Genomic DNA, 19,395 nt, shown 5'->3' on the forward strand with positions numbered 1-19,395 from the left:
TCCTGCACGCATGATATATTTCATTATTTATATTTAATTGTTTTATCAACCATACTGCTTTTATATTAGGATTTTTTCTGTTACAGTATTAAGTGTTGAGAAATCTGCAGTGGTGGAAGGACAAGTACAATCAGGGTAATGTATAAGTATTAAAAATATACATACACAATGCAGAACATTTTAAATCAATTCAATAAATCTAAAGAATTAAAATAAGTTAAAAGAAAATCAGCAAAAGCCTCATATTTGAGAAGCTGGAACCAATTAAAATACTCAAGTAAAATACAATTTAGTGAATGTAAACAATGCAATGTGAATTCCTTTAAAAAAAAAAAGATTATCCTTTGATCACAACCCTTAAAGTGTCATATGTCACATCATAAACATTAAAAAAATATATAATTTTTGCTTCCATATTAAGCCATTTTGAAAGATGAATGGTGTTACTTTGTTGGTGTTTCCAACCTTGACACAAAGTAGTTAGCTATTTATCTCTTTTGTCACAGTTGTTGCAGAGAGGAATGATTATTTTTGCATCACCTACAAGATTTTTTTTTTCAACATGGAGAAAAGTGGGAAAAGTTTTAGCTCCAAACACTTAATTTTCTGCATTGTGGTGATTTTGTTTGCACCTGTTTGCACCTTTTCTGTATCAATATATGGTGGTGAAAAATTTCTGTTACTTTAATTTTTATACTGTTGGGACAAATGTACATGTAAAATATTGAGGGGTAAAATCTATGCCTTTACCGACAAGCTTTAAAGATATGATTCAAAATATTTCCCCAAAGGAAGTGACTTTCTGGCCATTTTCCCACAATTAATTTGTCATTACCAGCAATCATCAGACATTTACATGCAAAGTAAGAAAACAAGTGTTATCATATTTGAGTTTACTACTTGTTCAACTTTGCCCCCTCATGTGTTGATGTCACCAATATATTCCAGCTGGAGAGGTCAAAGGTCAGCTGTTTGTCCATGAGAACTCAAACCTCGGAGAACATTGATTATCAGAGCGCAATCAGACAGCAAGGATCCATCCAAAGTTCACTGCTGTGAAATGCCAACGGACTGAGAGACACGGCAGGAGATTTGAGACAGTAGATCTAGACGAGAACATCTGAGGATTATATGTGGTGTTGACCAAAAAACTGCAAAGACAGACGAAATAGACGGTGTGTAACAGGACAGGTTCTTTCAACTGAGACATCTGCTGGAGCCCACGACGGTGCTGACTCTGAGACGATGGACATCCTTGAGACAGATGCCTATGACAGGCGGCAGAGAAGAAACATGGTACCTAAAATAATTTATTCCTATTACAGTTGGTCAGTAATAGATGTTTATGTTACTTACAACAACTTTTTCCACATGGAAAGTATAAAATTGTCTCAACTCATAATTTTTTAATATTCATAGTGTGTGACTTGTCTCCCTGTTTCTTTCTGTCCCTCTCTTTCTATCAGTCCTGTGCTCTCCTTTTTTCTCTTTTGCCCTTCTTTTTGGCCACAGGTCTGTACTTCTACCTGTGGACTCCTGACACACCTGCATCCATCACGCTGGCAGGTGTCAAATCAGCACCAACCCTTCTATTGGCTGCAGTAGTGCTGAGCTGGAATGGAGGTCAGAGTGTCCTGGGTGTGATGGGAGGACTGCTCCTCTCTGCAGTTGGTGACTGCTGCCTGGTTTGGCCTGAACTTTTTCTGCATGGTAAGAGCCTTGTTTGCACGAGTGAGGAAAGAAGTAGGACATTTTCAAAATACAAATTAAGCTGAATTAAATGTGCATTGCATATTTATATAAAAAAATATTAATGGCAGTCTTTCAGTGTGATCAATCTAACCCTGTAAATTCAAGCTGCAAAGGTTTGCATGTTGCAAATGAATGCATTTACCTGCCATTTTTAACTTATTAACTTATTTTATGTCCTTAACATCTCAAACATCTGTTTCAGGAATGGGTGCATTTGCTGTGGCTCATCTACTGTACTCACTCACCTTCCTCTCCAGTCGCTACGCAGCACATTCCTCTTCCTCCTGGACCCGTATTCTCTATCCAATCCTGTTCCTGGCTGGTGGAGGTTTCTACATTTACATATATCCATTCGTGCAGAAGACACCAAACTCAGACATACTGATTCCAGCTGTGGGGGTCTACGTTGCCTTAATTTCTCTGATGGGGGCATTAGCCATCAGAACCCGCCAGACAGTGACACTTTTAGGAAGTTTGAGCTTCATGGTGTCTGACATGTCACTGGCTATGCAAATTTTCAAGGTGACAGCACCAATGGAGCATGGTAACACTATTGTCATGGTGACATATTATTTGGCACAGCTACTAATAGCTGTGGGCGATGTAAAGGCAGTAGAGAACAAGGACGATTTTGCAAAATGGAAGAGGTCCTAAACTACATCCCTGTGGCATCCCTAGTGTCTTTAGTATCTTCATCACTCTGGTAAAATCTTAAACTTGCCTATATATACTTCTTGTAGGTCTTGGAGTTTTAAATATGAACTCATCAAATACAGTAAAAGAGGAAAATGAAAACATTTGCCTACTGGTCAATGCTTGACAGCTACTATGTGTGTTCAAAAGATGAAGTAAAAGAGCAGTTTGCAAAGTCAAGATATTTTACTATGCATTTCTTGTTTGCATTTGAATAATCATCAAATAGTCATAGCATTTTAAAAAAAGAAACTCCACAAATATTAGCTAAGAATAACATCTGTATTCTGTGATTTGTACCAAAATATTGTAATTTGCATAACATACATATTTACGTGAAGATTGTGCATGTGGTTATGGCATTGTTTTCCATTTCTTGAGCTGCCCATTTTATGTATATAAATACACCTATTTGTTTTGCTAATAATCAATCAAATAAATAAATAATTATGGTGTAAAAAAAACAAAAAACAATGATCCATTATTCTGAGGCCTGTTTTAAAGGTATAGTGTGTAACGGTGGCATGTAGCGGTGTGGTTGCAGATTGAAGTTGAACACGTAACTACATTAACATCGGGGTATGGGTTTGCATACTACCTGTGCTGGAGATGTTTGGTGTTACAAGATATGGACAACTGAAAACAATGGACTTAAATAACAGCTAACTTGAAAAGTATTTTATACATTTAGGTTATTTACAGAGAAAAATCCAGTTCCTGCATGACATGCAAAATATGGACTACATTTGTTGTGACAGACAAAAAACGTTGCTTTAACATTCACGATCCAGATCTTGAATGTTGTGTTACATCTCTGCACGCTGATACCAAAACAGGTGAGGTAAACCGGACTTCAGCGATCCATCCCATTGTCATCTGATTGCTGCCCACGGAAACATATAACCTTCAAACGTTCACAGAAGTCCAGTTCTTCCTGTTGGAAACAAAAATGTGATTTTAAATAATGATTTCTTGGCAAGCATTAAATCTAATCCTAAAGATCTGTAAGAACTGATACCTGCATTGAACTAGAAATTATAATCACTTATATAGAAGTATCCATGTATTGGCATATAGTTACCACTTGAAAATGTTTTAGTCAAAATTGGTTGCTTCTTGTTTAGACTTGTGTCTGTGCACAACATTTCCACAACACTAGATTTTGCACTCATTCAGCAGTAGCTTTATACATAAGAAAAGACAACTGTCAATCTCAACCATCCTCTGCTTGCTTTTTAAAATAAAAAAGGCTTAAACTATTGCATGCCTGATTTCACAAAATACTTGAACCCAGTTTTACCATATTTCAACACCAGAATGAGACATAGGAATTACCTGACTCTCTTCTTTTCCTTGGAGCTCTCTGGATCGCTGTCTGAGTAATTCCTCCAAACCCAGAGCAGGATTCCTACAGTCTTTGAGACCCTGCTGACAGTCCTCCACCAGACTAAACAGACATCAGACACATAAAAGACTATAATTACTAATGTGAACCACAAATTAAAGTCACTTGTGAGTGATGGCGAGAGCAGCGTGTTTCTTACCAGCAAAGGGCTCCAAGCACATGTTCATGAAAAGGTGAGTGTGGTGTGCGAAGAACAGATACCAGCTGCTCTACCATACCCATGGAGACAACTGTGTCTGCAGGAAGGAGACAGATAAAAACAGTTATAGATACAGGTATAAATATAAACATAAATATATCAGACCCATGATTAAAGACGTAATTATCAGGATGACACTCCCGTTCTAAACATTTAACAACAAGTGACGTCAACTTTGCATTCATTGTAATATGAGATTAGAGCAACAATATGTGTTGTTTTGAATAGATCATGAAATGATCAGAGCTCGTTGTAAGGAGGCTCAATTTGCTCAGGGGTGCAAAACATAACTAGTGTTAGCCACATTATTGCTTGCTATAACTGGGTCGACAGCATTTGTGTAGTGACGCTGATCAGAGCACAAAGTGGGCAAAGTGAGGGACGGTTCCAGAATGCCCTAGTTTAGCATTCGATCTATTGACTTACTAAAAGGACTGGTTGTGGCTCAAGTCAGTGTGGTCTATTACATTAGTAGTTCGGATTTCTTAATCTTCTTTAACCAGGAAAGCCTTATAATGATTAAAACATGCCTCAGAATCATATATGCAAGAATAAAAACATTTTCTTTGCTCATTTAAATTCATATTTAGTTGTTTTATACTACTGACTGCAAACAAAGACAGTAACATATAGGGGAAGGGGGAAAAACAGATTCTTAGATGCATCACAAAGGATTATGTCTCAATGCAAAAAAGTCAATAATCTGAAATTTAAAATCCAATGCTCGACATTATGATCACCTGTAAGAAGGCTGAGACTGAGAACCAGCTGAAATATAATGGACGTAAACATGTGCATTGTAAGCTAGGCTACTTGAGTTTTGGTAAAGATGGCTGAGCATGAGCAGCAGATGAAAACAATCCGACCGCCACCCTCTGGTTTAAAAGCCAGTATGTAAAAGCATTCTTGCTTCTATGAAGAAGGGACCTGGATATGAGCTATACTATGTGCTACTCAAAGTAAAGTCATCTGTTTATTTTGATAATGGATCATTACAATTACGCTATGTTTTATAGAAAGCAGTCACACAGTAAGAAAAATCCTTTTCTTCCATTGAACAGGTGCGTCACCCAGCACTGAAGGGCTACAATAGCTCCAACAAATTGGAGAACTTGTAGTATCACAAGATGGGCTGTATGCCAGCTTATTGACAATAAATAAAGTTTAAAAAATCCCCAGCGTAGTTTAACAGCACCGTCCTGTCTCTCACACTTACCTTTTTGTTCGGGATGTGACGTCAGCAGGTTGAGCAGAAGAAACGCCGACTTAGTCCTGAGCTTCTCGCTGTCCGACTGTATGCCTCGCATCAGCACTGAAAAGCCATCATGGGACAAGAACGCCTGAAGTCCTGCCTCCTGCTCTCGAACCAGACCTAAAGTCACAACAGGACGCAGTTACAATTTTGTTGAGAGGCGTACTACATCCTGATCATCACGCAACATAAATGCAAATGGTATTACAATCCAGTCTAAAAGCTTTACGCTTTCTCTTTCAATGCCATCAGAAAACCAACTAATGTTTCTGCTTTAACTAACAGTCAGTATCATTATCAGCCAGTTTCAAGTAGACAGGGTTGAGCCTTATGCAAGTTCTGTCTTAGACACTTACATGACACTGCATAAAGGGCTTTTACTCTGACGGTGGGGTTGGGGTCTGAGTCTGTCAGCTGCAGCAGCTTTGGCAGTGTCCCCATGCTTAACAGGTGGGCCTGCACCTGCGGCATGTTCTGGGCACAGGAAGCAAGAAGCTGTGCAGCACGCCACCGCAGTCCACTTTGGGCATGACACAGATACTGGGAGACGCACAAATCCAGTCCACCGAGAGTCATAAAGTCTGTGAAGCACAGAGGAACACAGTCAGGACAGAGACAACCAATAGTATTTATAGCCATGCGAACATCTGATCTACAGACTGCTGGGAAATGTCAACTCTAATACCATTTATTGCATACCTCTAGCATTGTCCAGGTTCTCACACAACTCTGAGAGCATCTCAAAGGCTGATTCACGCTCATCTTCATCCTCTTCATCCCTCTCATCCTCTCCTTCTGTCTCCCTTTCACTCGATCCCTCTTGCCGTAAGACGGCCAAGCACTGCTTCATCTGCTCCACTTCATCCATCTGCCCTTTGCAGACTTCTGCAAGAGCGTCTCTCAACCATGTTTTCCTCTGTGACAAAGAAATAATACAAGAATGTATCTCAGTTACATTTGATACAAGGTAGAGAGCTTCATGGGTCCAAATAACAAACCCACTCTAAAACTAAAACCAAACTAATCTGACAAGAAAAAAAATATGAAATAAAAATAAAATAATGAAAAGCAATGAATGAAAAATGAAAAATAAAAAATAATAATAACTCTGGTCTGGACCCAACAAAATGTGTGGATGTAGAAGGCTCTGTCCAAAGACTTCTCGGGTTTTAAACGTAGCCTATAACTATCAGGCCTTTACCTCCTCTGACATGGGTTCAACAGGAGCAGGTCCCTCTGCGGCTGATCCAGCATCCACTGCCAGCTGCATGACACCCTGAAGGTTCCGAGGATATCTCCTGGGTTGTCTGTCTTCTGCCATGACATTCACTATTGAGGTAAAAAAAAAAAAAAAAAAAGAAAAGAAACAAACATCAGCAGGACAACGATAACTGGATTCACAAATGACGGGCAGTAGACAGGGCCTGCTAACATAATATTCCAAACTCAGGATCAAACAGCTCATTAGTATACATCACAAGATTCGTGCTATTAAGTACAGTAGACCTGCATAACCCTTTAGTTTACCACAACCGGCGACATGGTTTCATTCATAGATAATTCCACTTACCTTTTTAAGAGTCCTTAAAATCACCGTTGAGTAAATGAACACAATAACGTCTTGACACAAGTTAACTCCCTTTTAAACTCAAGAACATGAATCCGCTAGAATGTTCTAGCTAGCTGATATCACGAGTGGCATGGAGGCTGCCATACTGTGCCGTAAACCTTGAACTAAATTGGCAAACTACATTTAAAAAAAAAATAAATTAACCGAAGTCTTTCCTTACCTCTACGCCATTTCACCCCTTAACATTTTCTCTGATAATTTAGCCCCTCAAAATGATAATATAATAAAACGGACAATGATAAAACGTTAGAATTTAAAAGGCACAACAGCAAACTCCTCCCTATTAGCGTATTTAAGGTAAGTTAGTTACGTTGGGACGCCGACATCCAGAGAGTGTCAGTAAAAAAGAGGAGAATCCCAAACAACGAAAATATTTTTCTTTGGCCTCAAACAGGAACAGTGTTACATGAAATATCGATATTACATTACATTAGTGTGTGATTTCATTTACATACATGTAATACTATAAGAGACATGATTAATGAATAGCTTAAAACCCTATTTAGATCTTACACTTCCTTACTGAACATTAGCACATTTCTAAAAAGCATAGGTACGAAAAATATATAAAGACATTTGTGTCCCCTGTATAACAGATAAGATAAGCGACTTGGAGAAATGAACGCAATTCAGCTTTTCTTCTTTTTTAAATTTCGTTTACTTTTTGTACACAATTACTTTACTTGTCTAATTTTATTTGCCTTAGTTAGTCCTGAAATGTTTTAATTCTGGCTCAACCCTGTAAAGTGCTTTGTAACTTTGTTTTTTCAAACTTGTTTAAGAAAGATTATTATATTATTATCATTATTAATAATATTAGTTAAATATACTGAACCCACACCTTGGCACTCTCGTTTACCAGATGACTTCAATGAGTGATTACTTGATGTGTATTATCATCATCATTATTATTATTATTATTATTATTATTATTATTGTTGTTGTTGTTTTTTGTCACACCGAACAAGAAGCGGCTCGCGAGTGTTTCGCATTTCGAAGGATACCATTTAACCAGGAACCTACTTTGGCCGACAGCTTTGGCGCTGGACAGTTACTCTCTTGAATTTTTGGTTGTCTTTGATTTGCCAATCCATCCAAGATGGCGGCGCTTGTGCGACTGCGTGCTTGTTTCTCAGGTAATATTGTTTAATTCGTCTTTAGTAACTGACTCTATATGCATCTGTGACAATTCATGCCTGGTGCCATTATTTGATTAACAGAATATCATGTTCGCGTTAGTAGAAACATAATAAATATGGTGCTGTCTCTTCGATAGCAGAGCAAGGTCACGTTACCAGTGAGTGTTAGCTAACGGTGCCGCTAACGTTAGCCGAGGATGAGGACTAACTGATGATGAATGATGATTATAAGTAGCTTATATTATAGACAGGTTATACGTACCTATTTCCTCTGTTGAGGTAACTGATATCAGCTTAATTTGAAGAGAGTGACACTGGAGTCTGGTTCAAATGGTTGTTAGCTTAATGTTAGCTGCTGCAGAGCTGCTTTTAGCTACCTGACATAACCTGTACATCTGACACAGTCCCATCCCTATCATCAAAATGTCAGTGATGCTTTGCTTTGTTGTTTAGTTAACATTAGATTTTGATTGGACCAGATGTGTGGGACACTTAGCCAGTGTCTGCCATGTAGCTAACACACTTTAAAGTCTAAACATTTATATTGTGACTAAAGGGTTTAAGTGGAACACATAATGGTGGAATTATATAACGAGCTACACTAGATTATCCTGTCAAACACTGAGCCATCGTCTAATTTTATATAATTCTCATATTTCCATTCCCTCTTCTCAGCCCTTCAGCTGTCTTCGCCAAGCCTCCTGCACAGCTCCTTTAAAGTGGTGAGTGTTTACACAAACTGCAGTCCACCGCTTGTTTTACATGCATTTTGTAAGTGTATAACTCCTGGGTTTGGCTTTGTCTCGTAGTGTGCTGTGCCTCTGAGTAGGCGGACCTTTGCTGCAGAGGCTAAGAAGACCTACACCAGAGACAAGCCCCATGTGAACATTGGAACAATTGGCCATGTTGATCATGGAAAGACAACCCTGACTGCAGCTATCACGAAAGGTAAAATCCCTAACGTTCTAGCTGTTCAGCAGCCCGAATGAACATAAATCCAACATGTTGAATTCTCTGTTTAACCTGAAAACTGAATTTGTACCACTGACCTACAACTAATAGCCTAAGCTACATTTTTCTTGATTTGTGAAACAAGAAATCAGAAATGTGACTCTGTTGTGTTTTTGGGTCCTCAGTGCTCGCTGATGCTGGTGGTGCTAATTATAAAAAGTATGAGGAAATTGACAATGCCCCCGAGGAGAAGGCCAGAGGAATCACCATCCAGGCGTCTCATGTGGAATACACCACAGCCAACAGACATTACGCTCACACAGACTGCCCTGGTCATGCTGATTATGTCAAGGTAATCTGCTTTACATCTACATACCCTGGCCTTGAAAGGGCTGAAAATGATGTAGCTTTGTTGTTATATTAGCTGATGAAAATTCTTGTCTTTCTTACACATTTCAGGATCATTAATTTAGTCTACAAATTACTTTAAAACATACTAAATCCCATTTTCATTAAACCAACCTCTTTCTTTTTTCAGAACATGATCACAGGCACAGCTCAAATGGATGGCTGCATCCTGGTGGTTGCAGGCACAGATGGCCAGATGCCTCAGACACGAGAGCACCTCTTGTTGGCCAAGCAGATCGGTGTTGAGCATGTGGTGGTTTTCATCAACAAGGCCGATGCCGTGGAAGACAAGGAGATGCTGGAGCTGGTGGAGATTGAGATCCGCGAGTTGCTCACTGAGTTTGGCTACGATGGCGAGAACACACCTGTTGTGATTGGCTCAGCCCTCTGTGCCCTGGAGGTGAGGGAACACTGGAAGTCATTTGTCCTATAATTTAGATAATACTGTGCAAATCTGCTGATCATAACCACTTGTAGTTTACAACTTTTTCAACTCCTTTTTTGTGGTTTTGTCAATTAGCTGTTAAATCAGCAAAATCCTGTGACTGTGGTACATTTTGAGCCTCTTACGGGAGGCATCTGGGCGTGGACTGACTGTTCTGTTTTTTTCTTCTGTCCTCATCTCAGAACAGAGAGCCTGAGCTTGGCGTGAAAGCAGTGATGAATCTCTTGGACGTTGTGGATACTTTTGTTCCTGTCCCAGAAAGACATCTTGAAAAACCTTTTCTTCTGCCCGTTGAAGGGGTTTGTTCAATCCCAGGTATGAAAGATTGCAAGAAATGCAGCATATACACACTTCATACAGTAACCTAGTGTTTCCCATATTGATTTATTTAATCTTATTTTAAAGCAGCTGTGCGGAACTTTTCGTTTTCATTGATTATAGCGCCCCTTTGGTCGGAGCGGTATGACACCCACAGCCTGGTGTCATAAAATTCCGACTGCAGCCGGCAATTACCGCATGCATTTGTTTTAGAGAGCGAGAGGATTAACTGACGTCAGGTCAGTCCAAGTAATTAGTGGAAACAGCAAAATTACTCAGTAAGTTCTCCTGTCATGTTTCTGATCTGATCTAATCTGTTGTGTATTTTGAGCTACTAAGGCCACCGTAGTAGTGTGAGCCTCAAGTTATTCTGGGTAATGTAGTAACCGTTGTCATGCTACTGGAAACAATGAGAAGCAGCCGTGTACGTTCGGTGTAAGGCGGAATAAACAGTTAACAAGTCATCTGCTGAGTCTGCATTATTATTTGAAAAGAATACTCCGACGATTTGGAAGTTATGCCCTTTCTCTATTTTCATATTGAGACAGCGGTTAGCATGGCACTTATAGGGGGTCAGTACATCTTGCGCGGAGGGATACGCCGGTGAGCAACAGCTGCAGCTGGCTCTGGGACAGGTACGCTAAAAAAAAGTAAACAAAGAGACGACGCGGACGATATTATTCACCCGACTGAAAGCTGTCCATCAGCTCCTGCAGGCCTGGGTGTTTTTTCCAGTTCATCTTAGGAACATGAAAAAAGTTTCAATCATGCCAGGATTAGTGATTGCTGCAAAGTTTTCATTCCTTGTGATGCACTCTCTGCGGCGCTTTTCCTCCTGACGATATATCTCCCCAACGATGGTAGCACTGAATCCCATTCTGTGCAGCAAAATGGGAGCGGAGGATTCAGCCTCTCTTCTCGCCTGCTCAACATGCAACACATGGAGTTCCTCATCTGTGTACTCCGGCTCAAACAGGTATGGCTCTGGATCTGTGTCTGCTACAAGAAACTCTTCAAAATCGCATTCAAAGTCGTCCATTGCAGCTACTAAAATCCGGAGATATCACTAGGCTAAATAAACAGCTGAGTTTTGTTTACAAACTACGTCTGTGCCTGCTCACCGGTGTATCCCTCCGCGGATCACAGCGCAGGACGTACTGACCCCTTATAAGCGCAATGCTAACCGCTGAGACCCAGCCACTGGACGTACAGACACAAAAAAGATATCGATCATGTTGTCTCAGTATGAAAATGATAGAGAAAGGGCATAACTCCCAAATGGTCGGAGTATTCTTTTATGTGAAGATACACAGTGAAGACATAACATAATCCTAACACAGCAAAGCTATTCCTGCAGCCTTCGCTTGCAAAGCTAACGCTACTAACGTTAGGTCAATCCAAGTAATTAGTGGAAACATGCTAACATGCTAGCGTTACACACAAGTTAGTAGTAAAGTAAGACCTGTTCATAAATGTTCTGTTGTAGCTCTGAATTTCTTATAAACTGAGGACAACTGCCTGCTGTATATTTGTGTTCATGGTCACAGTCACAGATAATTTTAGATGATGCTCCTTCGTTATCCGCCATGACATCAAAAGTACAACCAAGTCCTCATAGATAACATCTCTGGTAAAACTATTAGGTGTTATGTGTTCAGCAATGCCCGTTGCGTACTGCTTACTCGAAGAACACTGTAAATACGGCTCCTTCTTCTGTGGTTTAATCGCTGTGGGTGAGCAGAATCTCTTCCGCCTCGGGTGCTGTATTCTGGTTTGCTGACTTCCGCTGTGTGTCTGACCTGAGCGAGGCTATGCTAAATAGCCATATAGAGAAAGGCTTTTTTGTCGCTGTTGGGTTCAAATAAATATGCGGATCTTCAAGGGGGGGTGATACGATCTAGGGGCAGTTTTATTAATGGTAAAAAGTTCCGCACAGCTGCTTTAATGTAGAGTTGCACACAGAGCATTCACTCAGCCCCTCTTTGCCACTGTTTATTACGCCGGAATTCCACTGGATGCGTGTCCGTTGCGGAATGGTAGCGCTGGTTATCAGCTGCGTGCTCCGCCGTCCGTCACCACCCACCGGCTCCGTTTGCTGTGCGGAGCGGTGCAGCTCCGCCAGACAGCGGGAGTCACGAGAACCCATGAGATCTCGCGAATTCACGCATAATCACACAATATAACAAGATGTAGTTTCTATAAACAGAACCACAAAACTAGAGCAGCAGTAGGAAAACTTCTCGGTGTACATCGATGATTAACATCTCCTCATCCATGGTGTCAACAGGGTGAAATGATGTCTGAAAACTCTGACCTGTTGACTTCAGGCCTGCCTCCGCCCATTATGACGTTTTCAAGGTGTAGTGCAGGGAAATATGATCTGCCGTGTTTTATTTTGAAAATAAACCGGACGTTTTATTTTGTTTCTGTGCACGACTTCCTGCCCTGCACGATCTGCTCTATGCTGAATTGCCGCATTGTGCTCCGGTGTCCAGTAAAAATAGAAGTCCTGCGTATCTGTTGAGGAGGGCTCCGGAGTGCCGCAGCTGTGACGGAACCAGAACACAGCACAGTCGCAGCCGGTGGAAGCACACACATTGACTAGAATTGAAATGGATTGGCTCCGCTGCCGTTCCGGAGCACAGACGCAACCAACACGCATCTGGTGCAATTTGGGGGACAACATTAAGACAAGAATTAGCTTGTTAGCCACCCCACAATCCCTCTGCCTTGCGGGCAGTAGCTCTGGAGTAAGACCTTAAGCTGCAGCACCTCAAATTTGGCCAGCGCAAACCCCCCAGCGCCCAGCGTCACGCCAGGCTGGTGGGCAGCCTGTGAGATGGGAGCCACAGAAAGACTGCTGATTGAGCAGGGAGCTAGTGCTGTCCAGTCCCCCAAAACTGGGGTTTACACTAACTGGGGGTAGCTGCAGTTGCTGGATGGGGCCTGTCTCTGGAACTGCTGCCCGATCTCCTCCTGAGAAGGTTTATAGTGGCCGGCAGTGAGACAGAGTACACACTGTGATTTGAGGCTCTAGCTAAAGTTGACTACATGCTGTAAAAATGCTGTATTTCAAGATTGCAAATAGTTGACTCACAACTGTAGAGAGGCAGATGACAGTAATAGAAAAAAGGTACTTGCTCTATATTTGAGTTTTACCACTTTGTCTTTCAGGCAGGGGCACAGTGGTGACCGGCACTTTGGAGAGAGGTGTCATCAAGAAAGGAGACGAGTGTGAGTTTGTGGGCTTCAGTCGCAGCTTCAAGTCAGTGGTTGTAGGTAAGTGAAAGAAAAAGCAACAGAAACTCAGAGGAGAAGCTCCTGTGCTATTTACAAAGCACATGAACCAAAACGTGACAAATGTCTAGACAGGTGACAAATTAAAGAAAATACCTGAATAGATTAGATTTAGCAAAATTATGGTCTGATGTATTAAGCTCAATATATACTTCGTGTTTACATTGTCGCAGGGGTCCACATGTCTGCTGACTAACTGTATGACCATTTTAGATTATATCAGGGCCTTGGACAGCGCCCTTAACCATCATCATCAAAACACACAGTGAAGAATTTATGCCTAAGACCATTAAAGTTGTTTGTGGCTCATAGTGGTCCCTGCACCTTGCGAAGACATTTTTTGCTTGTTGTATTTGTCACCTTTCTGCATGTATGAGGAGCAATCTTTTAAGTGTCCTCCAGCACTTTTTACATTGATGAAGAAAAGATGAGTGTTATAATGAGCGTAGACAAAGAATATCTGATCCAGAAAGGCTGCTGAGGAGAAGTCTGATATTGGTATGTTCTCTGTGAGTATTGGGGTATACACAGGGATTTCACTTTGATGTCCGTTCATCCTGTTTTGCTCAGGTGTTGAGATGTTCCACAAGTCGTTGGATCGCGCAGAGGCAGGAGATAACGTGGGTGCTCTGGTCCGAGGACTGAAGAGAGAGGATCTCAGGAGAGGGATGGTGATGTGCAAACCAGGATCCATCAAAGCTTACCAGAAAGTCAAGGCCCAGGTCTGAGAGCACAAAGTTGCAGTAGTTATGATTCATTTGTAATATTTTTGAATAGTCAGTAAATCTAAATGGCTAGTTTTAAACTACTGACAAGCCAAAAGTCGTATTTTTTCACATGACTAATGACCAAACAGCAGTTTTAAAGGCAAACTGTGACACTGGCCAGATGCCACAGTAATGACTGCGAGGTCATTCACTGAGTTAAAGACACCATATGTCTGCTGACAAAGCTGATTGTGTGTGGACATGTTGTTGCCTCCTGTTTTACAGGTGTATGTTCTGAGCAAGGAGGAGGGAGGCAGACACAAACCGTTTGTCAGTGGCTACATGCCAGTCATGTTCTCTCTTACCTGGGACATGGCCTGCAGAACCGTTATGCCCAAAAACAAGGTTTGTGTGTGTTTCATTCTGACAGTAAATGAATGTTTGTCAAATAGTGTGAAGTTTGAACCCCATCCACAACAGTTCACCTAGCTAGTGCAACATCTTGCTTCATAGCAAGCCTGCCTGTCCTGAATGCCTTGGGGCTTTGAAGCTTCAGGGAGAATTACCTGCAAATATTTTAAGCTTAATTTATGGTCATTATTCATAAACTTTGCTTTTATTGTAATCATGGGTCTACAGTAGGGCTGCCCCCGACTAAGAATTTTCCTAGTTGACCAATAGTTGTCATTTAGGGCCATTAGTTGTGTACTCCCCCTGCATGTTTACGATATTAATTTAGTTAACAAATTATATATGTTGGGCGGGGCAACACAATGGTTTGAGTTGAAGGTGTGAGAAAGAATAGTATCAGTAACATTGTTAACAATGTGGTACATTACAGAGAAATACAAAACCGTACTAATGAACCTTCAATATAGGCCTATATTTTATCTACAAGTGCACGTCACACACTGAGTGATAGGGATGTCCCGATCCAGCCTTTTCACTTCTGATCCGATACTGATATTACAGCCTTGGGTTTTGGCCGATACCAATCCGATCCAAGCGCGTATTATACATATTCACTTATTTTGTTGTCAGTCATGTTAGAAAAGGTTTGATCAAGCAATATTACTCTAACAACTACTTAATCGGGTTAGTTAGAATGATCCACAACAGATGGTATGAGAAACTGACCCGTTTATTGTTAACAGGGTTAAATAAACAAACATTAAATTTGAACATTAACATTAAATAAAAAAATATAGCTGGTTTGCTTTGGCTGCTTTGGCCCCTTAATAAATAGAAAATAAATCAACACAAGAAATCTTTGTGTTTTTGTAGTCCATCCATGGCTCCAATTTCACTAATTGTGCCCAAAACAATGCCATCAGTGCTCTTTACTTAAACAGTAAGAGTGTAAACCAAATAAAAATATCGCTCTCAAAAAACCAGAGCAGAAAACAAATAATCAGTTAACTAAGTTGACCGCTACTCTTCCTACCTTCCGTGTATGTCTGCTGTCAGCATGCTGGCCTGGTGGATTGATAGTAAGAGTTGGAGTGGATCACTGGAATGGACTGCTTGAATCACAGAGCGCTGGGCTGGCCGGAAAACCTGCAGCGGACTCTATGAAAAACTGGATCGAGTTCTTGGATCGGCATTTTTCCATGCAGTCCGATCCGATGCTGATGCCCGTTTTTTGCCAATATCGGCGGCCAATACCGATCCAAATATCGGATCGGGACATCCCTACTGAGTGAGCCACCTGTTAATGACGCTGTCGGCACAGCAGTAATGATTGTGCTAAGTGGCTAATGGGCATGTAGCTACTTCCATGTTTCAGATGATACATCATGTTTGTAGTCGACCAATGAAGACGTGTTTTCATATCACCTTGGGTTCGTCCTTCACCTTCTCAAAATGATCCCACACTTTGGATTTCCTGCCCGACATGTTATTAACTAGCCTATGTAGAGTTTGGAAACATGCCGCATCTTTACCCACCTGGAAAAGGTGAGGTTGGGCATTGGGGGCTACTCTTGAGCCTTTTTTGTGCCAGCTCTTAAGAGCGTGGCGGCAGATTGTGTCTGAGATTGCTAAGCAACCTTAAAAAGCATTGTCTAGCCAATTTACCTGAAATCCTTCGTGCAGAGCTGATTTTCTTCCAGGCACTGCTTATAAGCATGTATGTATATCATCCATGGGACATACACAAAGTTCTGGGTAGCCCTGCACTAAAATGATCAACTTTTATGTATTTATCAGACTGAATATTTATAGAAGAAGGGAAAGATATCTGTTGGCTGTGATTGGTTTATAACCTGACTCCTGTCTGACTGCTGAGCGTGGCCACTTCCTGTGTCTGTCCTTTCAAATTAAATTCCCACATGGGCCAGTCAGGTAGGTTTTGATTTATTTTGACATAGCGCAGCTCCTAATAGAGTTTCATGTTTTTTTAAGCGACCAATGAAATCTTCCCGACTAATTACCGTTCTTGTGGACTAACGTTTGGTCAGCTATTAGGGAGCTGCCCTACTCTAATGAAAAAATCAGACCTCAAGAACCTCCCTTTTTACTGATGCAAAAGGTGCTACAAAATGAATAAATAGACTGTAGTCTATGCTAATGTTGAATAACTTTGGGTAACTATTTCCTATTTAATGGACTATTTGCCTGTATAGTTAAATAAATATGTAAAAAACATAAAACGAAACATTGTAATACTGGTTCGGACGTTGATTACCATGGCAATGGTAGAAGCTTTGAAGTATTTGGAACAGCCCTACAACTTCAAGATGTTTCAGGTTAAAACTGTGAAAGTAGTGTGACCGTTGAGTCTTTAGGTGGGAGAGAACCTCCTTTGAAATAAGAGCTAAAAAGTCCCTCAAAACGGTGTTCTTAGAACAACGATCATAGTTTTCATGCTGCAAACACAACAAAAATGAAGGTTCATAGACCTATAGAAAAAGTTCTGCCAGTCTAAAAATGCCTATTATATTTGTTTGCATAGGATATTGGAGGACAGTAACCACTCTTCCATCTGTTGTTCTTGTCTTTTGTTAGGAAATGGTGATGCCAGGGGAGGACACTTCCTTGGAAATCGTGCTCCGCCAGCCAATGGTTCTGGAGAAAGGCCAGAGGTTCACTCTGAGAGACGGAAACAGAACCATCGGCACCGGCCTGGTTACAGAAACCATGCAGTTTACAGAAGATGACAAGTTCAACTGGGGCTGAAGGGAAACCCTGCAAAGAGGACTTGGCTGTGGGGAGGATGCGCTGGGGGAGTCAGGGAGGATGTGTGGTTGTCTGTGTCTGGTCAGATGAAATGAATATAGAAAAATACAAATACAGTTCATAAACCCATGCACAAACTTCTAACAGGAAAGGACTCAGAGCAATACATGGCTCTATTGTGCAGGTCCATCCAACCAAAATATCTAATGTTTAGCACTGTCAGTATGTTTGAAGGCCAGACGGTCAAAACTGTCATTGATGTAATAAAATGTATTTAATAATAATATGCCTCCTTTTGTTTTGTGGTATATAAACAGATGATTTTCTCAAACAAACACAAAAAACAACAAAATATTATAAATGAACAAGAGATATATAACTGTCACATTTTTACAGAAATGATATGCATAAATCTGTTTCTAAAGACGGCTGACAAACATTACAGTAGGAAAAGCACGGGTGCTGCTGATAGTCATAACAATGGCTCTATTGATTCACGTGTTCCCAGTGAGAGTGACAGAGAGTCAGCATGCAGAAAGCAGCTTAATGGAATTCAGCCATCATCAATCAGATTACTTTCACCTATGTTGTTCCCATTGGGGCAAGTCAAAACGTCTGCTGTAAGGAAGAACTGTGAGATGTGCAGGCAATTGTCACATGAGGGCAGCAGAGAGGTGCCTCAAGAAGCTGTTTGCAGCTGTATTGTAATAGTTCTGATGTCAAAATGTTGATGAGCTTATGTAAAAGCAAGGTAAAATGTCAGTGCCATTATTTATGACAATGAACTCTGTTAGTCTAGGTGTACATGTTTTAAAACGTGACCCTGCTGATCTCTGCTTTATAATGGTCTGTTATCCTGAGAGGTGATCAGTTAAAAGTCTGAGCTGTCTGTCTCTCTCCTGTTGTGCCTCCCAAATTAGATGGAAGGATTACTTACAAAAAAAAATTACTTAAAGAAACAGTTGGTAAGATTTAGGGGGATTTATTGGCACCTAGGTAAGGATTGCAGATTGCAACCAGCTGGTTAGAATTCCATCAGTGTTTATTGTTCAGGAGGTTTTTACAGAGAGCCGAATTATCCACAGAGCTCTCTTCCTCTGCAGAACAAGTGGACCAGGGGTCTCATTTGTAAACACTGAGCATGCAGTGCACACCACTTCGCACGCAAAAGTTGTAAGACTTGATCGGAGAAACTTTGACCCATGCCTACAAACATTTTGGAGATGGGACACTGATGAAGCACATGGTGAGGTGGAAGTTTGAATTCAGTTCAGGGGCTGTGAGCCTAGCACCTGCTAATGTGTGCTCACCTTTATTCTCTGACAACTTAAGATCCAGACAGAGTTTTTTTTTTTTTTAAGATATTTTTGGGCATTTTTAAGCCTTTAATTGATAGGACAGACAAGTGTGAAAGGGGGAGAGAGAGAGAGGGAGTGATATGCAGCACCCGGGCCGCTGCGGCAACAGCCTTGTACATGGGGCGCCTGCTCTACCACAAAGCCACCGATGCCCCCATTCTGGAGGTTTTTAGCGGGAGCCGAATTATCCCCAGAGGTCTCTTCCTCTGATAATGATTTTAACCGGTAGCTGTTTCATGTTAAAAAAATAAGTGTTTTTCCGAGGCTGTTAGCGTAGAGGCCCTGTCATCAACAGTGGCAGGCATGAAAACAGAAATGGCCCTATCTAGAGCTAGTGTTTGGTTTGTCCGTTCTGGGCTACTGTGGAAACATGGTGGTGCAACATGGTGATCTCCACAGATGGGGACCTGCTCCCTATGTAGATATAAACGGCTCATTCTAAGGAAGAAAAAACCCCACAATTATGTACTTATTATACTATATTCAGTTTCTGTCAATATATTCCTACACACTGGACCTTTAAAGGGACAGTTCACCCTAAAATCAAAAATACATATTTCTTCTTTCACCTGTAGTTCTTTAATTACTCAAGATTGTTTTTATGTGTTAGTTGTTGATGTCGGAGATATCGGCTGTGGAGATGTCTGCCTTGTCTTGTATATAA

The 19,395-nt window shown here is 41.0% G+C and overlaps 3 protein-coding genes across 3 annotated transcripts; 2 read left to right on the plus strand and 1 right to left on the minus strand.

Moving 5' to 3' along the window:
• The first annotated feature begins 1,030 nt into the window (after window positions 1–1,030).
• tmem86b (transmembrane protein 86B) lies at window positions 1,031–2,540 on the plus strand. Its single transcript, XM_049562216.1, has 3 exons — window positions 1,031–1,296; window positions 1,467–1,710; window positions 1,955–2,540. Exons 1-3 carry the CDS (start codon window positions 1,246–1,248, stop codon window positions 2,404–2,406), a joined length of 747 nt encoding a protein of 248 aa, XP_049418173.1. The 5' UTR covers window positions 1,031–1,245; the 3' UTR covers window positions 2,407–2,540.
• Window positions 2,541–2,713: 173 nt separating this feature from the next.
• On the minus strand, window positions 2,714–7,030 carry hspbp1 (HSPA (heat shock 70kDa) binding protein, cytoplasmic cochaperone 1). Its single transcript, XM_049562213.1, has 8 exons — window positions 6,872–7,030; window positions 6,503–6,630; window positions 6,001–6,217; window positions 5,658–5,882; window positions 5,266–5,421; window positions 3,990–4,086; window positions 3,781–3,892; window positions 2,714–3,379 (listed from the first exon to the last, which is right to left on the minus strand). The coding sequence occupies exons 2-8, from the start codon at window positions 6,620–6,622 to the stop codon at window positions 3,299–3,301; spliced, it is 1,008 nt and encodes a 335-aa protein (XP_049418170.1). The 5' UTR covers window positions 6,623–6,630; window positions 6,872–7,030; the 3' UTR covers window positions 2,714–3,298.
• Window positions 7,031–8,004: 974 nt separating this feature from the next.
• tufm (Tu translation elongation factor, mitochondrial) lies at window positions 8,005–17,657 on the plus strand. The gene is made up of 10 exons (XM_049562211.1): window positions 8,005–8,067; window positions 8,746–8,792; window positions 8,880–9,018; window positions 9,207–9,373; window positions 9,560–9,829; window positions 10,057–10,189; window positions 13,367–13,471; window positions 14,060–14,211; window positions 14,482–14,601; window positions 17,203–17,657. Exons 1-10 carry the CDS (start codon window positions 8,031–8,033, stop codon window positions 17,371–17,373), a joined length of 1,341 nt encoding a protein of 446 aa, XP_049418168.1. The 5' UTR covers window positions 8,005–8,030; the 3' UTR covers window positions 17,374–17,657.
• The last annotated feature ends 1,738 nt before the right edge of the window (window positions 17,658–19,395 follow it).

The sequence above is a fragment of the Epinephelus fuscoguttatus genome, linkage group LG19, assembly GCF_011397635.1.
Source record: "Epinephelus fuscoguttatus linkage group LG19, E.fuscoguttatus.final_Chr_v1".
NCBI lineage: Eukaryota > Metazoa > Chordata > Actinopteri > Perciformes > Serranidae > Epinephelus > Epinephelus fuscoguttatus.

Bases quoted from the DNA above. Each gene is read 5' to 3' on its own strand.
- tmem86b (XM_049562216.1), top strand. From the start codon at position 1,246: ATGGACATCCTTGAGACAGATGCCTATGACAGGCGGCAGAGAAGAAAC. The intron at 1,297-1,466 runs GTACCTAAAATA...TCTTTCTATCAG, and splicing joins GGCGGCAGAGAAGAAACATG to TCCTGTGCTCTCCTTTTTTC. The intron at 1,711-1,954 runs GTAAGAGCCTTG...CATCTGTTTCAG, and splicing joins GCCTGAACTTTTTCTGCATG to GAATGGGTGCATTTGCTGTG.
- hspbp1 (XM_049562213.1), bottom strand. From the start codon at position 6,622: ATGGCAGAAGACAGACAACCCAGGAGATATCCTCGGAACCTTCAGGGT. The intron at 5,422-5,657 runs GTAAGTGTCTAA...TTGTGACTTTAG, and splicing joins AGCCCTTTATGCAGTGTCAT to GTCTGGTTCGAGAGCAGGAG. The intron at 4,087-5,265 runs GTAAGTGTGAGA...TCCTTCCTGCAG, and splicing joins GTCACATCCCGAACAAAAAG to ACACAGTTGTCTCCATGGGT.
- tufm (XM_049562211.1), top strand. From the start codon at position 8,031: ATGGCGGCGCTTGTGCGACTGCGTGCTTGTTTCTCAG. The intron at 8,068-8,745 runs GTAATATTGTTT...CCCTCTTCTCAG, and splicing joins ACTGCGTGCTTGTTTCTCAG to CCCTTCAGCTGTCTTCGCCA. The intron at 9,374-9,559 runs GTAATCTGCTTT...TTCTTTTTTCAG, and splicing joins GTCATGCTGATTATGTCAAG to AACATGATCACAGGCACAGC.